This window comes from Mauremys mutica, chromosome 12, assembly GCF_020497125.1.
Source record: "Mauremys mutica isolate MM-2020 ecotype Southern chromosome 12, ASM2049712v1, whole genome shotgun sequence".
NCBI classification, from domain to species: domain Eukaryota; kingdom Metazoa; phylum Chordata; order Testudines; family Geoemydidae; genus Mauremys; species Mauremys mutica.
In genome coordinates, this window is record NC_059083.1 from 81723830 (window position 1) to 81746770 (window position 22941).

Below are 22941 nucleotides of genomic sequence, written 5' to 3' on the forward strand. Positions count from 1 at the left end.
ATCCCCTCCTTTGTTGTCTCTTTTCTAAGATGAACAGCCCTAATCTTTAGTGTCTCTCCCTACGGAAGCAGTTCCATACCCTTGCTCATCTTTTCTGCCTGTCTCTGAACCTTTTCCAGCTCCACTATATCCTTTTTGAGATGGGGTGACCAGAACTGGACACACTATGGTATGGGCACACCATGGATTTATATAGTGGCATTATGGTAGTTTGTCTTATTTTCTATCCTTTTCCTAATAGTTCCTAACATATTGTTAATCTTTTTGACCACTTCTGTGCATTGAGGTGAAGTTTTCAGAGAACTATCCACAGTGACTCCAAGATCTTTCTTGAGTGGTAACAGCTAATTTAGAATCCATCGTTATATATGTGTATTTGGGATTATTTTTTCCAATGTGCATTACTTTGTACTTATCAGTGTTGAATTTCATCTGTCATTTTGTTGCCCAATCACCCAATTTAGTGAGATTCCTTTGTAACTCTCTGCAGTCTGCTTTGGACTTAACTATCTTAAGTAATTTTGTATCATCTGCAAACTTTGTCACCTCAGTACCCCCTTTTTTCAGATCATTTATGACTATAATATGTTGAACAGGACTGGTCCCAGTACGGATCCTTGGGGGACCCCATTCTTTACCGCTCTCTACTGTGAAAACTGGCCATTTATTCTTCCCTTGTGTTCTTATCTTTTAACCAGTTACTGATCCACGAAAGGACCTTCCTTCTTATCCCATGACTGCCTAGTTTCCATAAGAGCCTTTGGTGAGGGACCTTGTCAAAGGCTTTCTAAAAATCCAAGTACACTCTATCCACTCGATCACCCTTTTCCACATGCTTGTAAGGTGGCACGAAGGGTGGGTGCCTCCTCACAGCACAGCAGGGCATTCCATGTAGTCCCGCAAGGTGCCGGCCACTGCATGAACTGTCCCGTTAGAAGGAATCTGCACTCCTCTCTCTTTCTCCTGTTTGGGCTCTTTGCAGCAGTGATTTGGTTTTCAAAGAACCTAGCTCAGGGAAGGGGGATCCCAGTAATTGCTGGATTATAGAGTGGAGGATTTAATGAAGGAAGACCTCCACAGAGGTGATGTGAGTTTATGGGATGTCGGTGTAATGTCATTGGCCATAAATTTTAGTGTGGGAGAAGGGGCTGGACGATCCAGACATTGATTCTGCTCCTTCCATCCTTTGGCTGGACCACGCTGTTGCCAGGGGAGGGGGAGGTTATGGTGCCCCCCAGGTGCTCATAATGAATCCTAGATGCTGTCATGTGAATAAAGATGATGCTAATAAAGCAGGGAGGGGAAAGTGTTTGGAGTCTGAGACAACAAGGCAGGGCTGGGCTGGAAATAAAAGGCATGTATAACTTCTCCGTCTTCAGGTGATGGTTCAGAGGAGGGTGGGAAAGTCAGAGCTGGGGTTAGCACTGGGAGGGATTTCTCTGCAATGGGATCTGTTAGAAATACTGCAGTACTGTGTGTATGACAACGCACCTCCATCCTGACTTCTGGCCCCCTTGCAAGTCTAGTCCTGGGCTCCTGTCACAGAGTGTGGGGGAGTCCAGCTCTGCACCCCTCTTCCTGGGACTCAGTGACTCTCAGCCAGCCAGTAAAACAGAAGATTTATTGGACAACAGGAACACAGGCTACAGCAGAGCTTGTGGGCACAGCCAGGACCTCTCAGTCAAGTCCTTCTGGGGTTCAGGAAGCTTAGTTCCCAGCTTGGGATTCCCTGAATTCCAACCACCCAGCCCCAAACCGAAACTGAACTGAACTCCCTCCAGCCGGCCCCTTCCTTTGTCCAGCTTCCCGGGCAAAGGTGCTGACACACCTCTCCCCTCCCTGGCTCAGGTTACAGGGTTAGGTCCTGTCCCTCACCTAAAGTAATCCCTGGCTCTCCCATCCCCCACACAGACAGTCCCTATTCCATCATAGCTCCCAACACAGCTGACAGTGCACTGATCTGCATCCCCCACTTATGATTTCTGTCCTCTCCCCACCACCAGCTCTGCTTATGTTCCTCAAGCAGGGCTGCCCAGAGGGGGGGGCAAGTGGGGCAATTTGCCTCAGGCTCTGCAGGGCCCCCCACTAGAATATAGTATTGCAACTTTTTTTAATGGAAGGGGCCTCCAAAATTGCTTTGCCCCAGGCCTCCTGAATCCTCTGGGCAGCCCTGTCCCCAAGCAGGTGAGAAGAGTGCCCCTCAATCCTGACCTGCAACACCCTGTTATCCCACCTCAATGCTGACAGCCCCGACTACTCTTCCTGTCCTGCATCCTTACAGTGCCAGTGGCACCTCATTCCTTTCCTTCCAGATCCCTGCCAGCGCTCCTCGGGTGTGGCCTGCAGCACCTCCTGCAGTTCCTAGCTGCCCCACCTTCCGCATACAACTCTGCCAGCACCCCTAGCCCTCACCTCCACGTCCACTGCTCTGCGCATCCTCTTTCTGACCTGAGACCAGGCCAGGCTCTGTGCTGAGGCTGCGTTTCCCACGTCCTCTAGCTCTAGGCATTAGGCTGAGGCTGCCCAACTCATTTGCTGTGTGACCAGATCGTCAGGTGGTGAAGGGCTAGTTCACTAACCTCCCCCGCCTTCCCTACTTGCCCTGGGCAAGGAAGATCCACACCTGTATTTTGGGGAGGCCTTAGTACAGGGGTTCTCAAACATCCTTGCGCTGCGATCCCTTTCTGACAACAAATATTACTTCACGACCCCCGGAGTGGGGACCGAAGCCTGAGCCCGCCCGAGCCCCACTGCTCTGGGCAGGGGGACCAAAGCTGAAGCTCAAAGGCTGAAGCAGAGGCCTACAACCGGAGCCCTGCCATGCAGGGCTGAAGCCCTCAGGCTTTGGCTTCTGCCCTGGGCAGTGGGGCTCAGGCTTCAGCAAGTCTAAGCCAGCCCTGGTGACCTCATTCAAAGGGGGTTGTGACCCACAGTTTGAGAACCACTGCCTTAGTATTATGTTGTGGTAGTGTCCAAAGGCCCCAATCAGGATTGGGACTTGTACTGGGCACTGCACACGCAGGAGAGAGACCATCGCAGAGAGCATGCTGTGCACATGTGTCCATCCCAAGCTCTGGGTACCCCTTACCACAAACAGGAGTCCTTAAATCACAGGAAAGCACTTCTGTGCACTGTGCTGGTCCTTTGCAATGATCCAGTCCTGCCATGATGTCCATTAACAACCATTTCCAGACACAGAGAGCAGGCTGGCTTTCACCTAGCGTTCTTCAGCCAAAGCTCTCTCAGCAAAGGCAGTCAGCACCACAATCCCCATGTTAGAGATGGAGAAACTGAGGCACGGAGTGGGGAAGCAACTTGCCTCAAGGTCTCATAACCGGACAGTGGCAGAACCACTAATAGGACCCAGTCTCCTGACTCCTACATCCACACTCTGACTGCTAGATCATTCTGCTTCCCTGGGTCTGACACGCTCAGAGCTAGAGCTTGATGTCCTTTTGGCTCAAGCTGAGGACAGGTTGGAGGGGAGCAGGAGGTTCAGAAAGCTTCTCGCCCCGTGCCATGCTCCACTAAGGCTGTGGTGTCCAGCAGTGCTTAGCTACAAGGAGGAGAGGTGCCTCTGGGCAGCATGTGTTCTGGGTCAAGTTCTGTCCCACTCCCCCTGACCCCACTGCCAATAGTGTCTTAAAAAAACAATTGCTTTTCCTTGCTGCTAGTGCTTAAGCTGGACTTTGCAGCAGCAGTAGGAGAAGAGGCCTGATTAGAATCTCTCTGAAGAGGGCAGTGAGTTATAATAATAGACACTCTTCTAGCTGTCTGTGCTGCTCATAAATCTATCCCCTTCTGAAAGTGCAGATGGTCCATAATCGTCCATCATTCCAGAGTTCAGCACCGTACAGCTCCTGGGTGGGTTTCTCCTCTGAGGCTTCTTTTTCTGCAAGCTAAACAGAACTGCGATTCCATGCAAGCTCTTTCTGTAATGGAGTGTGAGCAGCCCAACCATCAGCAGTGATTTAGGAGAGAACGGACAATAAATATCCTGAGGTTGGGGCTGGAAGCAGCCAGCATGAGAGAGAGGGAGCCAGGCCTGTAGCTGTACTTACACAGACCAGTGTGGGTGGCTACTTAGCCAGGGCTTGGGCAGCTCACTGGGCATGTGGGGGCAGGGGCTGGAATAGGGGAGACTGAGGGATCTTTCCCTGAGCACCTGGGGATGCAGCTTTAGCCTGGGTTGAAATGCTGAGCTGTGTGGAGGCTCGGTCCTTCCGTCCCCTCATAGCCTGCACTGGGTCCCCAGAGTGGTGGTAGCTCAAAGCAGTACCATGGTGGCCCTGTAAGAGTGGGCCCTCAGGATACTCCTGTGTGACAAGAGGAGACCCAGTGTGGCAGGTCCCAGGTGGCTCCAGCATGGCATCACTGTAGGAATCAATGCAGTGCCATTCCAAGGGGCTGCTTGGGCTTGGTGCCATGATTTCAGCCAGTGCCAGCAGCAGCAGTAAGGGGCAGAGTAGTGTTCCCGTCGAGGAGGTGAGTCGTCAGGTCAGGAAGGGCCCTGGGCATGGCTTGAGGAGCGGACAGTGTTTCAGTGTCTCATCTCCCCATCTCCTCTCCCACATGCCCCAATGATGGATTACTCTCTGCATCCTTGAGCTGGGGGGCTGGTCTCTTTCCTTGCCCCTGCTAACCCGCATCTTGCCTGGGCTGAGTTTGAAGGGGAAGCTGGGAACTTAGTTGGAGAGGCAGAGACAGGAGGCAAGTGTCCGGTACCTTGCACTGCTGTCAGCTGCAGCCGAAGAGGCTGCTCCTAACCAGGCTGAGAGCAAAGCAGTGTGTTTAATTACCGTTTCCAACCAGGGAGCCAGCCTGCCTCTCACTAACCCATAAAACCAGAGTTTGTGTCACTGGATTCAGGCTGCCCCTTTTATCGGTGCCACTGGGGCAAAGTGTGCGTTTTGAAGGCTAAAACTGCACCCCTCAACTCATTTGCCAGATGTCAGCTGGCATCAGGGCTGCCACTGGCCCATGGCTGATTGCTTGGCGCATGGAAAGGCTCTGCTGTATGGCATGCATCCTCCTGGCAGAGAGAACGTTACAATGCACAGCCCAGGTCACTCGATGCCACTTACTGGCTGTTTATTTCCTGCACTGTTAGCTTCTTTTCCTCCCGGCCCTGCTTTGTGCTGTGCTTGGGGTACCTTGTGCTCTCAGCACTTGGTGTGCAAGGCAGCCAATCTCAGCTGCTCTCCTGTCTTTTGCTGCTGGGAGGTGCTGTGTTCTCCTGGCCTCAGCTCTCCTTAGCAAGTCCTTTCCCATCCTGGCACCTGTGCTGGGAGGATTGGGCAAGCTGGGAACCTGAAGGATTGCAAACAGATTTACCAGTGTGGGTGCGGAGTTCTCCCCTCCCCAGCTCTGCCGCAGAGCAGCCCGCTAGGACCTCTCTCTGGTCACCGATTAAAAAGTTCTTTCATTTGCATTTTAATGAGATGCTGGTACTGCCCCACATTTGAGCTGCCCCACACCTCTCTCAAGCTGCAGGCAGAGTGAGCAGCTTGCACACTCATGGCACAGGGTGCAAAACTCAACAGCTCCTAACCTCTCACACTCCTAACGTGCTTCACAGCCTAATTGAAGCAATGGCAGCAACTTCCCCCCACTGAAACACTCCCATGGGATGCAGCACAGCTGTCTGAGACAGGAACTGAGGAAAAGTTCCAAATCCACTGAAGCTGCAGGGAAATGTAGGGAGACGGAAGCTAAGGGCAGGAACACTCCCCTTCGGCAGCTCCAACTAGGGGGACCAGACAGCAAGTGTGAAAAATTGGGACGGGGTGGGGGGTAATAGGAGCCTATATAAGAAAAAGACCCAAAAATCAGGACAGTCCCTGTAAAATCAGAACATCTGGTCACCCTAGCTCCAACAGAACTGGTCCCGGATCCCTCTGGGGTCAGAACAGGTTTGGAATGAGAAGCTAGAAGAGGATTCATGTTCTCCCTCTCTCTTCCGTCCCCGCCCGTTCTCTTCCTTCCTGTATCTTCCGGCTTGTTCCCCAGAAGATCTCACAGCACCTTTCCCAACATGCAAAACGAGGAGCCTCGTGTGCAGCAAGTTATCCAGCAGCCCATTGTCCCTAACGAAACAAACACCTTTGTGCTCATCTGCCTTCGCAATAACCCGGATCCAACAACTTTCTCTGCCTTCTCCCAGAATCTGGGTGCAGAATTGTTCTCTGGCACCTCATCAAGCAAATAGTGAACAGAATTCCAAGTCCTTGCTCTGCTGCAGCCTCAGGACACAGAGAACCCAGGGAGGCAGAGTTTGAAAACAAAGTAAGTGCGGCAAGTCTCCCTTACAGCAGTCTTTCCTCTCGGCAGCTTCAGCCCCTGCTTGTTAGTGGTTTAAGGTGTTAAAGGTGCTCTGGCTTTGGGGCTGGTTACAGGCACCTCTCCACAGTCTCGTCAGCCCTTGCTTTTCCCTCTTTGCGTGTGTGTTGGTGTCTCAGGGGGTTTTCAATGGTTCCCCGCTCTCTTTGGCTCCTGCCTTGTTCCCCCTGGCTGGTCCCCACTAGGGAGAAGCCTGCAGACACGTGCTGCAGTATTGACGCTGACAGTGGTGGTGCAGGCAGAATGTGAAACCCAGCTGTGTTGTTAAGTATCTTTATCGACTCCCACGCAGGAGTCAATAGCAGCTTTATTATAGTTATTGTACTTGGTAGTTAATATCTGACACGTGTCTGAGTCTGTAGAGACCAGGCGATGAGGGCAGGGGCTCGTCAGGTTCAGACCCTCCTTGGTCTAGAGTCAGGGTACAGATTCTTCTCCGTGGGGCTTGAGCCGTGGGCCTGAGGTTTTCATTCTTCAGCCTTTAAGGAGCATCTAATCCCAGTCTTCCCTGGGGAGGGAGTTTTGCCCCTGTCACCTCCCTTCCCTGGAGTTTTGGCTTTCCAGCACATTCCTGGGCTCTGGAGGTGAACGACCCAAGTGCTAAACTGCAGCTTATGGTATGGCTTTGTCTGAGGCAATCCCATTCCAGTTTATTTGGGTTAATTGTCCCCTCTGCTCCCCCATGAAGAAATGGTAGATGGCACATTCCGGCTGCCAGCCTGGTCTGCACAGAAATCTTTGCAATAGCCCCAAGCGGGAAATGGGGCCCATCGTTTGCCTGGCAGGCAGCAAGGGGCGCTAATAGGAAATATCAGAGCTTTCCTCCAAGGAACCCTCTACTAAACCTCTGACTGCCAGAAGCTGGGACTGGATGACAGGGGATGGATCACTGAATAAACTGCCCAGTTCTATTCACTCCCTCTGAAGCACCTGGCCACTGGCCTTTGTCGGAAAACAGGCTGCTGGGCTAGACAGATCATTGGTCTGACCCAGTGTGGCCATTCTTCTGTTCCTGGTGCCAACCAAGCTGTATTCAATTCAGTCTCCTTTTTATTGGCGCTGCCTCCAGGGTGAGCTCCAGAGGATGCACCCACCTCTGCCGAGTGGCCTTATTTACAAGAGTCCCCCTGGCGTGGCATTTAAGTGCCTCTATTAACAGTGCGCATTTTGCTCATTGCAGGCCTGGGCCCACAGAGACCCTCGTGTGGCAGGCAGCAGGCAGCCTGCAGAAACGCTAGGTTGCTTTAATTGGTTTGAAGCTCTTGCTGCTGGCCGTGGAGGGGTCTCTTTCCTTGAGTAATGACCTGGAATTTGATCAAGCGGCTTTTATTAGCTTGTAATACTAGAAGTGTAAGTGTATGGAATCAAAGCAAGGCAGGCTCTGGCATGTGCTGAGAACCGCAGGGCTGGGGAGGAGAGTGGCTCTCACTGCCAGCCGTCCTGGCAAATTAAAACAACCCAGCATCCTGTTAAAGGAATTGAGCTCCTAATGATGGTGCTGCTCTCACATGAGCAGGCACATGCTGCGAGAGCAGCCCAGCTGCCTCCACAGTGTGGAAGAAATCCAGCCTCTGCTGCACAGGTGACCCTTCCCATCCTGAGGGATCCTCCCTGTTCCATGGGGCAGAGCCCACTTTGCCATGGATCTGTGCCCCTCCCAGTGCCCATATGGTTGGCAGACCCTGTGCCTGCTGGCATTCTGGTAATCGTTTCCTAAAGAGCATCTAGGTTGAACCATGTTCCAGTGCTCAGTCTGTCAGAGCATGTTCTAGTCTCCTGGGGAAGCAGGGAACGCTCCTTCACTGGAGCCATTTAAAGATAAATACGCCCTAGGGAGCAATCCTGCAGGGTGCTCTGGGGGAAGATTCCATTCCCATCTCTGGCAGCTTTGATTCCACCCGTGAATCCTGTGAGACCTAGAGCTCTGCGCGCTGTCACCTGCACTCAGACTTCCTCCTCTGGCACTGCCTGGCCTGCCTGTGCCCCTAGGGGGCCTCGTCATATCCTTTCACTGAGAATGACTCTCCTTGCTGAATCCAGCTGTCAGCCTGGCTGTGTGTGTGCTGGGCACCTTCACAAGGGAGTTAGCTGGCCTGCTGGCTCCTGCTGGACCAGCTGCACAGAGGAGAGCCGCTTTCCTTAGTCAGTGAGAGCCTCTGGCTGTAGCAGTGACTTCTTAGGGGTACTGGGTATGTCTGCACTGCAATCGGGTGGTGTGATTGCAGCACATGGAGGCATGCCCCAGCTACCTTCCATCTAGCTAGATCAAAGCTCGCTTGAGTACCAATAGCAGGGTAGCTGCGGTGGCAGGGGTGGTGCAATGGGCTCACGGTTTGATCACGTGTGTACCCAGGGTTCTGGGCAGGATTGTCCTTGGGATGCTCGCCTGTGGTGCCATAGCCACACTGCTGCTGTTACTCGCGCTAGCTTTGATCTAGCTCGGGTGTGTCTAAACAAGTTGCAGTCACGTTGATTGCAGGGCAGACATATCCATTGCCCGGAAACAGGCCCCGGGGACTGACAATAGCCACAGGGGGCTGAGCCAGTGAGGGGTGGTGTCGCTGTCAGGTGTATGTGTGTGGGAGGTAGTGGTAGAGAGATCTAGGCGGTGACATGGATGCAGGGGTAGAGAACACGGGTGGCATTGGAGGTGCGGAGGACAGCACTGGGTAGGTGCCAGGGTCAGGTTTATTGTGGCTGGGGCACAACTCAGAAGTCAGGAATGACAGGAGAAGCCCAGGTGGCAGAGGGGGAGTATGTTTGTGTGGGGCGGTGGAGGTGCAGGGCTCAGGATTATCAGGACTGAGGCACAGGCGTGGAGGTCAGGAATGCCTGGGTTGGGGAGAGATGCAGGAGAGGAGTACCCATGTGGGCGTGGGGAGGCCGGGACATGTCTGTGTGGGGAGGAGGCAGGATTTCAAGAAAGGAAATTCCTGTGGTGCGTGCCAGTTTGGTGAATCTCTTTCATCAGTATTTGTCATTTGGCTGTGCCAAGAGCAGCACCCAGTGTGGGACTAGTCGGTATGGCTGGGTTCTCATTCAGGGCCCGTTGGCAGAGCATCTGTACACACCTCTGCAGAGATCTGCACAGAGGCCATGTACGTTTCTAGTTTTACTGTGGGACACCTGGGGTTTGCACCACATGCCAGTGCTGCCTAGTTGGCTGGGGTGGGCCTGTTTGGCAGTGGATCCTGCTCTTCGGTTTTGGCGTGTATCAGGCACTGGGGAATGTGGGTTTGAATAGGAATCTCAGTAGCTCCAGAGCCATGGGCCTAGTGTGTTGGCATTGCCAGATGTCGCTGCACTGCCTATCCCAAACAGGAGAGCAGCAGAACTGCTTGGCATTAGAGTGCATGGCAGTTGAGAACAACGGTGGCACTGGGAACCTGCCGTGGCAGAGGAGCAGGGCAGGGGCAGCAAACCCAAGGGTGATTATTGGGCAGGTTGGTGGGAGCTGGCACCTCACTTTGCCTGCAGTGGATACAGGCAACTGGATTCCCTTCTCCTGACCAGCTGTTTGACAAACTTCTGCCAGAACAACTCCCAGCCTTTAGATCCTGTGCTAGCCCCAAAGCCCCTGCACTGGCTGACTCTGTCCAGGAGGGACCAGCCCTTGTGCTGGCTAATGGCTGTGAGTGCAGCTCCAGCCCTGGCGTTCTCCCTGTCCCAGCCACTTTCCCAAATGGGGAGGGCTTGAGGCCAGCGAGGAGGTTCTGGCAGCAGCTGCCGGGTTTATTAAGCTAATAAAACAATGTTAAGTATCCACTCACTGGAGGCCTCTGACGTCTCTTTATGTGCCGAGAGGAGCCAGAGGATCCTGACGCCTCTGAACTGATGATTGTTTTGTAATGCTAATAAATAGAAAGGAACAGGTAGCACTGCGACAGGCTGCAGGAGTGCTGCTGCCTCCCTCCCCTGGGCCCCTAACACAGTTCCTAGCCAAGCAAACGTGTGGGGGGGGGAGCAGGAGCGTCCCGCACCCTGGCACAGCAGGAGCCGCTCTACAGGCCTCTTCCTCTCTCCTCCCCTCTTCAATGAGTTGCTATTAAGTCAATTACCTCAGCCCTGGAACCTTCTCTGGCTATTAATCTCCATTGCTCTGGTCCATAAGTCTCTTGGGAGTAGGTGGTATTCCTGGGTCTTGTCACAGCAGCCTCCTGCTCCATGTCCTCTGCTTTGCTGGCTGAGTTAGGTAGACCCCCTGTTGTTCTCCTGGCACTGGCCTGTCAGAGTCGATGGGAGTGTGATTAGTCACAGCACTGCAGCCTTGTGAAGCCAGGCACCCAGCAGCCGGCTTCCTGCTATCTGCTCAGCATGGGGAGGAGGGGTGGCAGCACTGGCTCCCCCAGGCTGGGCCTTTTCTGACTGCCCCAGAGAGTGTGTGGGAACACGCACAGTAATGGCACATGCTGTCATGTCTTGGGGAGTTCCCCCAAGCACAGACAGGAGCCCCACTGAGATTGCTTGGCCCACAGGGAACCCTGGTGTGTTATCCAGCTGCAGGGGATAGTGAGACTGTCTGCTGCCCAGATTACAGCCTAGGGAATGGCCTCTGGCTGGGCCGAGCTCCCCTGGCATGAATAGGGGGTTCTGAACTGGCATGAATAGGGGGTTCTGAACTGCTAGCATAACCTGTTGCCTTCTGCCCCAGTGAGGCTACTTTTCAGGCCTGGTAAGAAAAGTGATGCCTATGTGTAGTTTGCATCACCAATTTGTAAAACACTTTGGGATGTACCTGCTGCAAGATGCTGTATGAGAGGGAGGCCGTTCCTGCCTGGGGTGGGATGTAGGTGTAGCAGAGGGTTGGAGACACACCCACACCCACGTTATGCTGTGAGAGTCTCTCAGCAGCAGAATGAGTCGGTAAGTGACACAATGGAGCCAGAACTCCAGGCTGTTCCAGGCCAGTTTGCAAAAAGTTGGAGGATCGGGAAAGCAGAGGGTCTTTAGAAATCTATTGCTCCTGTAATTACACATGTGATGTTGCTCATAGCTACCTACCTACACACCATGCTCCTCACTGACCAGGAGGATGTGGTGTGCCCCTTTTCGCCTAGCCCACACCGTGGTGCAGGTTTCTGTGCTGCCCTGTTGTCCATCCTGGTGTATCCCATACCTGTTGGGGGTTCAGCGCCTTTGTCCTTAACAGAGAGCACTAGGAAAGGGGTTCTGGGTATTGCGTGGCCACCTTTGCCATTTAGACCCTCTTCCATCTACAGGAGAAGGTCCTCAAGGCTGCTCTGACAGTGGGGATTATAGTGGGACTTAAGGGGGAGGGGAGCTGAGCTGCAGCAGCTGCCCTTGGCCTGAGAGCAAGCCTCCCACTGTAACGGGGGAGCCTGATATTGTGGGGAGAGAGGCCTGTACTAAGAGGGGGGTCTGAGCTGGAGCCTTAGCATCAGGGACTCCATGTCCCCCCCCACACACACCTACACCCCCACCCCCACCCCGCCACATTGTAACTTGCAAATAGCTCTTTTTGTATTGCACACAGTGCTCAGGCTGAACTGCGGGGAGGCTCCACAGACCCTTCACCAGGGCCAATGCTGGCCCACCTTGCATCTCCGGCTGGGAAAGTGCTGCATCAACTCCTGAGTGCCCCTCCCTGCACAGGGGTGGAGGAGCATAACTATTTCTCCCACTGTGAACCAACAGTGCACCCTGTGCTGGCAGAGGAGCTGGGGAGACTCCGGGGTATGTGTACACTGCACACTAAGCTCGTGGACTCACTGTTTCCCAGCTCGAGTGTCCACACGTCATTATACACCTGGGTTTACAAGTGCTAGACCCAGGTCTCGCAGCCGAGCTAAGGTCCATACTGCCCTGCTCAGACCTTCTGACTTGGCTCTGCGGCTTGAGCTGCATCCACAGTGCAAAATGACAGGGCTTGGACCTGAGTCACTGCAGGACTCAGGCTCTGACACATCCCCCAAGGAGCGTCCTAGGATCTGGCTCCTGAGCACTTGCTGGATTTGTGAATGAATGGAAGCGGGGCTTGGGCTCAAACCTGAGTCAGAGCCCGGGTTTAGTGTGCAGTGTAGACATATTCCAGCTTCTCTCAGGGCTTGGCCGGAATTGTCCTGAGCCTTCCCTTTGCTGTAGCATATCAGTACTGAAGACTGTTATTAGCCAGTCCTCTGGCAGCATGCAAAGCGGGCTGTGTATAATAGATAATAATTAATAGACTGCTTAGACGGCTAGCTAGGTAAGTAGATAAATAATTTTAATTATCCTTGGGGAGGCTGTAAATTTGCACACAGCCCTTTATTAAACTCTCTGTTTACAACAGTCATTTATATTGTGTGTCATTTTGCATAAAACCCCCTTGGGGTCAAAGAACACTGTGTAATAACTGCTCCGTTATTGCCGTCTCCTCTGCTTGAGAGCAGGTAGTGAAGAGCTGTCAGAGCAGCGCAGGGCACAGCAGGCAGGTGCCCTAGGGTTCTGCTCAGTTCCCCAGGTGGGTGGGGGCAGCGGCCTGTATTTAGGTCAATCTCAAACATCTGTATTACACTTAGGCCTTGTACTTTAGGCAGGATTTTCATTCCACTCCCCAGCGACGGCCTGAGCCTATTAATGCCCTTGGCTGAGGTTTCTCTTTATTGCACTGGATGTCACACTGAATTTGGGCTGCTATAAAGGAAAATCTCTCTGGAAAGGCCTGGGGACTGACTGCGAGTGATTGATTCCCAGGTGGACAGATTGGGGATCTCCCTCATCTCCTCCAAAAATGACCAACTGCCTGTCCACGGGGCCAGGCACAGGATGGATTGGTTTGCTTTGGTCTGTTGCCTCCTCCTTGGCTTGGCTGGCAGGGGAGACGGATGGAGGGTGACGAGCTACTAGAGGACATTATACCATTTGTGCCAAGCAGCCATCAGCAACTTGCAGCCTGATCCCACCCTGCTCGGAAGGAGCCGTCTGGCTTGCAGCCTTTCCAAGCCCAGCACCCAGCTAGGCCAGATTGCCTTTGGTTTGATGTCAGATAGGCATCAGCAGAGCTGGGGTGGGGGGAGGGCAAAAAAAGTACCTTCACTTTCATGAGCACCAAGTTCGCACCATGAAATCCAGACCCAGCTTCCTTCCAAGCCAGCCGCCCAGGGCCTCATCTACACTAGGACTTGAGGTGTTCTGTTAGCACATGTTCTAATCTTCTAGTGTAGACAAGGCCCCTGGCTGTTAGCATGGGCTAGGCTGGTGGAGTTAAAGCCCAAGAGATCGAACTGTTCGGTGCCTGTGAAAGTCTGCACTAGCCTGTGTACACTGGCCTGTTCTGCAGGGAACTTGGCCATTCAGAGCTCTCAGCCAGAGGATGCTGGGAACATCCTGTCAGCAGAACATGCAGGGTACTGCAACAAGTGGGCTGAGTTTGTCAGGTGATGGAGGGACAGAAGCTGGACTGGGAATGCAAAGCTCTTTCGGGGTTTTACTGAGAGCAGAATGTACCGCAGTAATTCCCTGCGGGTTAGCTCAGCCGCTGCCCCAGCCCCAGCCCCGGCCCTTGAAGCAGATGCTGCCTGTTTTAATGAGCTCTCTTCTGGGCCAACAGGCGGAAGAAGGAAGTGAGACTAGAAGTTAGTTTCTGCCTCCCTTCCCCATTAGCCTCTGCCTTTTCTAGGGCTCTTTGTAATTGTAGAGACGAATTTTGGTGCCTGCAAAGGAGGGGATGTCTGGCCAGAGCTAAATAAATGCAGCCAAATGCTGATGAGACTCCTTTCCCAGGCATGTTTACATGCTGCTCCTCACTCCCGATCACTAACCTCCCTGCCCTTCCAGTCTTCAGTACCCCAAGCTCTCGGATGCTTCTTAGTCCAGGGAGAGACTGTGAGAGAAGCACTTTGCCCGCAGTTCACACCCCAGCTTCCCTGTGTTTGTGGGTAGAAGCCAGAGGTAAGGTGAGGCTTTTCCGGGAGCTATAGTTGAAACAAGCTCAATCCTGTATTTGTAGTACAGTAGTCTCCCCCAGACCATTTCCAGTCTATGACCCCTGAGCTCTCTGCCAACTAACAGAGGACAAGGCCTGGGAGAAGGGAAAAGAGAGCTCAGATAGGGTGGTTTGACACCTGAGCAAGGGGAAAGAGATGCTTCTGGCCCTGGCAGGGAGGAAATCTGGATCAGCTGTCCTTTGTGGAAAGGAGCTTGCATGTGCTGAATGCCAGCTGCCATCCCTGTGAGCATCTTTCCCCTCTGCTGCTCAGGCTGCAGCACCTTTACGCCCAGGGGGCATGGAGAGCCTTCCTGGAGTCCTCCTGCAGTTGTGTCCCATGAAGAGAAAGCACATGGAGCAAAAGCTGCCAGCATCTTCCACTGATTGAGTCATCTTATCGGAAGCAGCGGGGGATAGTCTGCCTAGGCAGGGCCCTGCAGCTCTGTACATTTCCGGGAGCTCTGAGCACTGCACAGGACAGAGAGCAAACACCTAGAGGAAACTTCAGATCCATCAAAGTGCTGGCACTCTCCAGCTGACGGGCTTCATTTGCACATTGCTGGGGGTCTGCAGATTGGACCCAATGTCTGGCACCGAAGGAGAGCTTGGACAGACTGACGCTGTCTCTGAGTGGAGTGGTGTTAGCCACTTGAAGTTGGAACTCACTAGCAAAATCTTAACCACCTAATCAGAGCCATTGCCGTGTTACACAGAGATGTCTCTTCTGATGGATGCCGTGTCGGTCTCAGGGTATTAGAGAGACAAGGTGCGGGAGGTAATCTCTTCGACTGGTGAGAAAGACAAGCATTCTGCTGGAGGTATGCACCCATCAGCCTGTTTGTGCATGTGTGTGTCACTCAGACTCGCACCCTGCGGGCAGTAGGTATCTGTCACTCCTTGCTGAAGCTTGTGCCGGGCGTGAATGTGGCACTCTGCTCAGTGTGAACAAAACTGATCGGCTACACTTCTGGCGCTCTGGAGTATGTCTACACTGCAGCTGGGAGTCTGCTTCCCAGCTAGCATGTTACAAATAGCAGTGAGGGCGTTGTGGCAAGGGTCACAGCTCAGGCTGACCACCCGAGCTCAGACCTGGAGGGCTGGGCAGGCTTGGACTCTTGCAGCTAGCGAGTAACTCTAGCGAATATGTCTGGTCGTGGTGAGGGAGGCAAGGGTCTCGGGAAAGGAGGTGCTAAGCGCCATAGCAAGGTGTTGAGGGATAACATCCAGGGCATTACGAAACCCGCTATTCGTCGTTTGGCTCGTCGTGGGGGAGTGAAGCGTATTTCAGGGCTCATTTACGAGGAGACTTGCGGGGTGCTGAAAGTGTTTCTGGAGAACGTGATCCGAGATGCCGTTACTTACACCGAGCATGCGAAGCGGAAGACTGTGACTGCTATGGACATTGTTTATGCATTGAAGCGCCAGGGTTGTACTCTGTACGGATTTGGAGGCTAAGCTGTGCCAGCAATTCTCTTCGAAAACAGCTAGCGTGAGCTGCCACCAGTGCCTACACTGCTAGTTTTGGCATGCTGCCTCGAGCAGACCTAGCACGAGTCTGTCTGCCTGGGATGGCAGACATACTCCTAGTGTGTCCCTGCAAAGCCACAGCCTGACTGATGGCTTCTGAGCCAGTGGCAGCCAAGCCCCACCTACCCATGTAGCCCAAGAGCTTAAACCAGCTTTGATCTCCCAACTCCAGCATGCTCAGGGTTAGCCCAGACGGCCACGCACACATTCAGTGCCATGTAGAGCATGTGGTGTTTGCCCCATTAGCCAGGCTGGTGTATTAGGGGACTGTGGATTCAGTGCCTGTGATGGTGAGCCCCACAAGGGATTATTGTGTCCAACCCTCCTCCAGCTGTGAATCTGCTGCCAGTGAGAACTGGTGTCTTTCAAATCCCCCCCCCTCGCCCCCCGGCCACATTCCCAGTTAATATTCTGCAAAGTCACTGGCCAGCCCCAACTCTGTCTCATTTGTACTCCTGCAAAGCAAGTTCCTGGCTCTTGGTGGGGCTCCAGGGGGAGTGGATTGGGGGAGCTCTGTAGCAGTAGGTATTTTACAGCCATGTAGGAAACCATGGGGCAGAGTGTGAACTGCCAGGCTCTCCATCCAGGGCTCAGTAACAGCCTCACCATTAGCACCTGCTGTAAACATCCAGGAAGCTGCCCTCCCTAGCCCAGGAGGTAGAGAAATCAAGGCACAGCGAGGAGGAGTGGCTTGTCTGAGGTTAGCTAGTGAGTTAAGTATCAGAGGGGGAGCCGTGTTAGTCTGGATCTGTAAAAGCAGCAAAGAATCCTGTGGCACCTTATAGACTAACAGACGTTTTGCAGCATGAGCTTTCGTGGGTGAATACCCACTTCGTCGGATGCAAGACATGCACTTCTTGCATCCGAAGAAGTGGGTATTCACCCACGAAAGCTCATCCTGCAAAACGTCTGTTAGTCTATAAGGTGCCACAGGATTCTTTGCTGCTAGTGAGTTAGTGGCACAGAGAGAGGGACTGGCCTACCAGTTCTGGACCATAACCTCTGGGCCATCCTCACACACCGTTATCCTGTCATTGCTTGGCCTATTTCTACCCTTTCAATAGAAAGCGGGGCAAGCCTCTGGGTCGAGACACACCGCTGTTGGGCAGGAGCCCTGCAGCATTTATATCAGCCCATTGCTCACCCCCTGCGAGTGGGAGCCATGTTAAGAACAGATGGTGTTCAGAGCTGGTGCGAACAGGTGCAGCTCTGTCCGTTTCAGCAGAGATGCTCCCACTGAAACCATGGCCAGATCAAGCCCCTGAGTGGGGCCAGGCTGCTCCAAAGAGGTTCTGAATAACATGCTGCCGCCATCCAATGCTTTGGGATGAGGCTGCTCAGGGCAGGGGAAGCCCATGAGCTCCCTGAAGTGTGGCCTGAGGCAGAAGTGCCTACCCACTAAAAGCAGAGGCTGAGGGGAGGGATGGGAAGCCCAGGGTGACTCTCCATGTGATACAGGGAGGACTAGCATAGGCACAGTGAACAAATTGTGCCCTGGGCTGGGCTGTCTGATGAACTAATGGCAAGAAGGGGCTGGGAATGCAGTGGGCACTCCACCTGCCTATGGGCCTGACCACAACCTGTTCATCCAGATTGGCACTTCTGTGCCTGCTGGGAGAGACGCTTGGCCTGCTCCCTCTGAAGGGAATGGCACCTGACTCGGTGCCCCAGCTCTTCCCATCTCCGCAGTAGGGCACTGCTCCTGCTGGGCTCTCCCTAGGGGCTGCCTCTCCTTTCCAGGATTGTTGATAGTTTTGTGCTGATGGCAGAACATTTTTCTCCTTTTTTTGCTCATGCGCTCTTGAGAGAACCATAAATTCTGAGCTGTGAAATCCTGCTGTGTCAGCAGTCTGCAAAATGAATTGATATTAAACGCGACAAAAGTTTCTCTAATTCACCCTGCCTAGTTCTGCCTCCATCCCTGAAGATGTAATTGAAGAGTGGAAGAATGGAGATTACCATCATCCCTGACCAGCCTCGCGCCAAACCAACTATTATTGAGAATCTCATTAATTAAGGATTATTTACAAATAACTGCAATCTCCCACTTGCCCTGCTTCCTCCTCCCAGCCACAAGTGCTCCTAGTCACATGGGCAGGTTCTCTCCCTCCTACACACCTGGAGACATCAGATCAATTCCTACATGGGCCTTTGAGAAATGAAACACACACCCAGTGGGGGCTCTCCTTGGGGAAGAAGAGTGACCTCAGTGCTGAATGCAGTATCCCAGTCTGCTAACTCATTGCTTTTCAATGGCAGTTTCAGAATCGCAGGGCCAAGTTCCATTTAGTTTTTATGTTTAAAGGAGCCATGTGTGTTTGGGGCTCACTGAGGATGCTTATAAGGGTCTTTTCAGCAAAGGAGAGACTGAGTCTCCAGGGGAGTCATGAGGGCAACTCTGCATAGTGGGCTGAACTGGAGAGAGAGCAATTACTTCCTGTTCCCCTTGCCTTAGAGTCTGTGGGACCATGGAGGGGGCACCTTTTCAGGCCCCCAGGTGATCTTCACGTTGCTGGTGCTCTGTTAACCATCTAGCTGTTGGGCGAGTTCAGGGCGGCAGTTAGGCACTGTCAGCAGGGGCTGGGGACCCATTTGTCTTTGATCTGAAACAGCTGCACAGTGCCCCCAGCCAGGCATGCACTTGGCATTCACTCCCCTTTACCAGCCAAAGGCTTCTAGTTACCAAATGACAGAGGTGAAGCAATAAGTTGGTTCCGTTTGCTGCAGATGCTGTCATGCTGCTCGGGGAAGATCTGGTCCCTTACAGGGAGAGCGGACTCTGTGCCCAGAGCTGTATCTTCAGAATGTGCCCGTGTCATTCCCCACTCCTGAGGGGGCTTTCACCTTCCTCTGCCTCCAGTTGCATGAGGCAAATGGAGAGAAGCCAGGAGAATGGCTGCCCTGCCACAGGGTGTCTGTCCCTCCCGCAGGGGCGGCTCCAGGCACCAGCTTAGCAAGCAGGTGCTTGGGGCGGCGACTCCCGAGAGGGGCGGCACGTCCAGCTATTCGGCAGTAATTTGACGGAGGGTCCCTCACTCCCGCTCGGAGCAAAGGACCTCCTGCTGAATTGCCGCAGATCACGCTCGCAGCTCTTTTTTTGGCTGCTTGGGGCGGCAAAACCCCTGGAGCCGGCCCTGCCCTCCCAGTGCTGCTTGCATTCTAATGCCATGGAGTTGAGAAACTCCTGACACTAGCCCCAAGATGGGGAAAGGCTCCTAAAGAAACTGTGTCCTTGGTGTAAGGCGAGGCTGCCTCCCAAGAGCTCTGGCAATTGAGGTGTGATGGGCTGGTGGCTGAATGTGCCACACAGCTCTGCGTTCAGTCACAGGTGCACAGGAAGATTGGGCAGGTTCGCGTCGCAGAGCAGAGCTCTTGCTCTCTTTGCTCTGCCTTTGAGGACGTGAAAGAAAGTAACTTTGTAGAAGTACTCCGATAGCCTTCTAGCTCAATACCCCGGCCATCAGGGCTGACATCTAGGTCGTTAACTTTCAAACACTTTATTTCTTCTCTATGCAGTTACTTATTTTCAACAGACTAAATGACTTTCCCTCTAACTGCAGGTTGGCACTTTCTCATTGTTTTTTTCCCTCTTTAATTTTTGTTCTCTTTCTGTGAATGTTGGAGAGATGACAGGGCAGAGGAGGTGGGGGTGAGAGCACTGGAAAGCTGATTGCAATGAGGGGGGTGGGGGGAAACTGACCAGAGTGACTGTCAGTCCAGGAGTGGTCTGAGCAGGATGGTGCCTGCCACACAGTAACCACCCTGTTCTCTTTGCAGTAGGTCCAGAAAAGGTGTGGGAGACGTTGGGGACACTGTCCTCCCTGGGGCTCTCCCCATGCACAGAGTTCTGTACTTCTACACTGAAGGCTTCCATGTCTGTGCCATGTCCACCCTGGAGTGAGGAGCACTCTGGGGGCCCGTGGAGAGCCAACCATTCTGTGCCCCACTGGCACCAGCTGCCAACTCTCTTTTGAGTGTGTGTTGTGTTCCCTTCACTCTCTGGGCTAAGTTCATCCCTACTGTGGGCTGAGTGAAGTCCCCATGGGATGGGGGTGGGAGGGGGCTGTACACTGTGCCAGATACTAGTCCCTGCTGTCAGCCCCTCATTTGGAAGGGAAATGTCTGCTTAGCAGTTTCCACTGTAGGAACAGCCTCTCAAGAATGCCTTGGCTGGAGTTTGGTGCCAAGACTGAGTTCTTCAGGGCATGATCCATGCCCAGTACAGTGGGGCCCTGATCTGGGCTAGGGTCTTCGAGTGCTTCTCCATAGGGTTCAAAACTGACATCTGTAAGTGACTGAAAACTAAGGGTTATGATGGAAGGTGTTGGCGGCCTATGCTTGCCTTTAGTAATGATCACGGCTAGGCCTCACTCCGTGGGACTTCCCAGGGGCTGGGATACTTGGCATCAGGAGCATTTGCTGATGGCAGTCAGGCTGAGCTGCAGTCAGAAGTACTGTGTTGCAAGGGAGTTGTCTGGTTAATTCCTGATGTATCACAGGGATGGATGGCTCTCACTGCATCTCTTGAGAAGAAAGAGGTGTGTCCTTCTTTTTTAGAAAACGTGATGTAATCAGAGAAGGAGAATCAGAGAAATCAGAGCCGGAAAAGCCGTGCCAGTCCCCATCTAGTCCATTCCCAGGGCAGAGTTGTGTCTTACATTCTGTCTTCTAGGCTCTTCACCTTTACATGTCTTGAATGATGGGTTTTCACTACTGCCCTCGGGAGACCATTCTACAGCCCAGCAGACTCATGTGCCTTTTACCAGTGTACAAACACTCATAAACAGTAATGCTTATGCTGGCCATCTTCTGCTGAAGCATCATCACTGTCTTTATCATTCAGAGAAAGAGGAAGGATGGTGGGTGGTGAAGGTATTGCAGTGGGGCCAGGAGACTTGGCTAGAAAGACCTCTAAACAAACAGCTGGAAACACGGGTCAGATTTTCTGATCGAAGGGGAAAGTCTGTTCTCTCTCTTGCACTCTGGCGTTACTCAAGGTCAGTACCCCAGTGCCTCATGAATCCAGAATTTTCACAGCATCCCCTTCCGGTAACCCTTCGTGCCCAAAGCCTCTCCAAGGTCACCTTTGCTGATGTTGATTTTTGTGCCTTTTCCAGGGATCTAAATTCTTCCTTTCCTTTTTGTCACATTCTCCTAACTTCCTTCATCCATCTCATCCAGGGTTTCAACAGGACATGGCCACCTGGCTGCCCTTGGGAAACTAGCTGAAGTCTTTTCAGCCCTGCGCTTTGTGTTCCTGTGCCCATCCTAGTCTTCATGCACAAAGGAGATTGCAGCATGTTGCCTGCCTTGGCTCCTCTAATAGCCTCCCTTGCACTAGCTGAGGCTTCTCACTTGTGCGGTCCTGTTAGTCCTGGCACTCTGCACTCGCTCAGCTCACCTGTTTGCGGCAACTGCGTATATCAGTGTGGAGCTGGTTTTTATTATCTACTCGGAGCAGTCCTCAGCCAGGCCAGTCCTGGGTTATTAGTTAGTTTTAGCAATCGATGCTATTGATGCTGTGCTAGCTGGAGGAAGCCACTGGAGGGCTATTCTTCCAACTCATTACATTTAGAGCTGAACTATCCCCTTTTATATAAATCCTGACACATCAAGATAAAATATGCCACTTTCTGTGGTGCTCTAGCCCAGACTCTGAGAGGGGCTGGCTCTGCCCCATGCCAAGTTGTAGTGCATGAATAAATATTTGGGGGGAGGGGGGTCTGTGTCCAGTATAAACGCGACATGGCTCTGCATGGCATGGATGGGGGAGGGCCTGGAGTAAACACTGATACGTGCTAGAGACAGATTGAAAAACCAGTTTGAATAGGCTGCTCTTGGGTGGTTTTAACCCAACGATGGTGAAGCCACCTCTTTTCTGCTGCCTCCCTCTAAAACCTCCTGGGGATATTATTGCCATTGATGACTCATGAAACTTCCCCGCTCCCTCTGGAACAAATTCAGCCGGGCAAGTCTCCCTGTGTGAACCTGGTGAGAATCACTCATGCACCAGCATCCAGGGCCTCAGAGCCTGAAAGGAACCAAGGCAGATCAGGGATAGAAGCCCAGTGAGGTGATCGGGGGTTGATGTGGCAGAAGCAGGCTGCGATTAGCTCAGCTGGCATTCTCAGCAGTGCTCTCCTTGCTATCAGGCGCCCCAGCCCCAGGAGAGCTCAGCCTGCAATACCTCACCTTTCACAGGTGATATGCAGAACCATCTCTGTGATGCTGCAGTAACAGCACAGCCAAACTGTCAGTGGATCCTGACAGTCACTTGTATTTGCTTCTTCCATGGCCACTGCTTGGCACTGTTCTGCAAAGCTGTCCCCTTCGAGCTGCCCTTGGAGCTAAGTAGGAGTTCAGCTCCTGGAATGTGACGAGTAGTGGTTAGCAGTGTGCTGGGCTCTGCCAATGCAATGCTGGGTGTTGGTTCTTATCTGTAAAGCCTTAAATCTCAGGGGTTGCCCCTCACCACCTGCTCTATCTCTGGGGGAGCTTTGGGTTTTGGGCTCCCGGGCTGACCCCACAGGACACGGACTGGTGTTTTCATGAGCTAGTCCTCACTGTGAGATTTGCTCATGCCAATGAGCCACCAGAGCCCACATGTCACTGCTTTAGGCTGGCACTGCCTACATGCTCTCCTTGCTGGTGGGTCTCCTGCTTGAGCTCTCCCAGCTCTTTGTCCCCTCCCTGTCTGTCGTTTGGTATTGTCACTCACGCCCTGGTGCCATGGTGACAGTCCCCCTCCTACTCAGGACAGCGTTGTCTCAGCTGCCTTTTCTTTAACTCTGGGTTTGGCCAATCTCTTTGATTAATGCTTTGAGTTGAGCAGGAGAAGCTGGTGCTGAAATGAAATGCAAATTCCATACTTCCTTCCAGCACAGCTCCCTGCCCTAGCCCCCTCACTCGATAGAAACCTGATCCCAGGGAGGAGGGATCGATGCTAATCCAGTTCCTCCCCTCACTGCACAGTTCCAGAGGCATGTTGGAAATATTGCTATTCAGGGAGATCCTCCCTGGAGAAAGGTCACTTGTCCATACACCCCCAATCCCTACACCAATGCAACTAGCCCCCTGCAAATGCATTCTGTGCCACGGAGCCCAGGCTACATCTGACCGTGTCTCACAGTGGCCACTGCATGACCGAG

At 53.0% G+C, this 22941-nt stretch overlaps 2 protein-coding genes across 31 annotated transcripts in view; both read left to right on the forward strand.

Moving 5' to 3' along the window:
• Positions 1–22941, forward strand: part of RBFOX3 (RNA binding fox-1 homolog 3) — a 352384-nt gene that overhangs the window by 197911 nt on the left and 131532 nt on the right. For 2 of the 30 annotated variants that reach the window (XM_044981529.1, XM_044981539.1), the window contains exon 3: positions 6164–6285. The exons of the other annotated variants lie outside the window; for them this stretch is intronic. The gene's annotated coding sequence lies outside the window, so the exon portion shown is untranslated. The remainder of the gene's footprint in view (positions 1–6163; positions 6286–22941) is intronic. 30 annotated transcript variants of the gene reach the window in all.
• On the forward strand, positions 15410–15723 carry LOC123345009 (histone H4-like). The gene has a single exon (XM_044981554.1). It carries the CDS (start codon positions 15410–15412, stop codon positions 15719–15721), a length of 312 nt encoding a protein of 103 aa, XP_044837489.1. The 3' UTR covers positions 15722–15723.

Bases quoted from the DNA above. Each gene is read 5' to 3' on its own strand.
- LOC123345009 (XM_044981554.1), top strand. From the start codon at position 15,410: ATGTCTGGTCGTGGTGAGGGAGGCAAGGGTCTCGGGAAAGGAGGTGCT.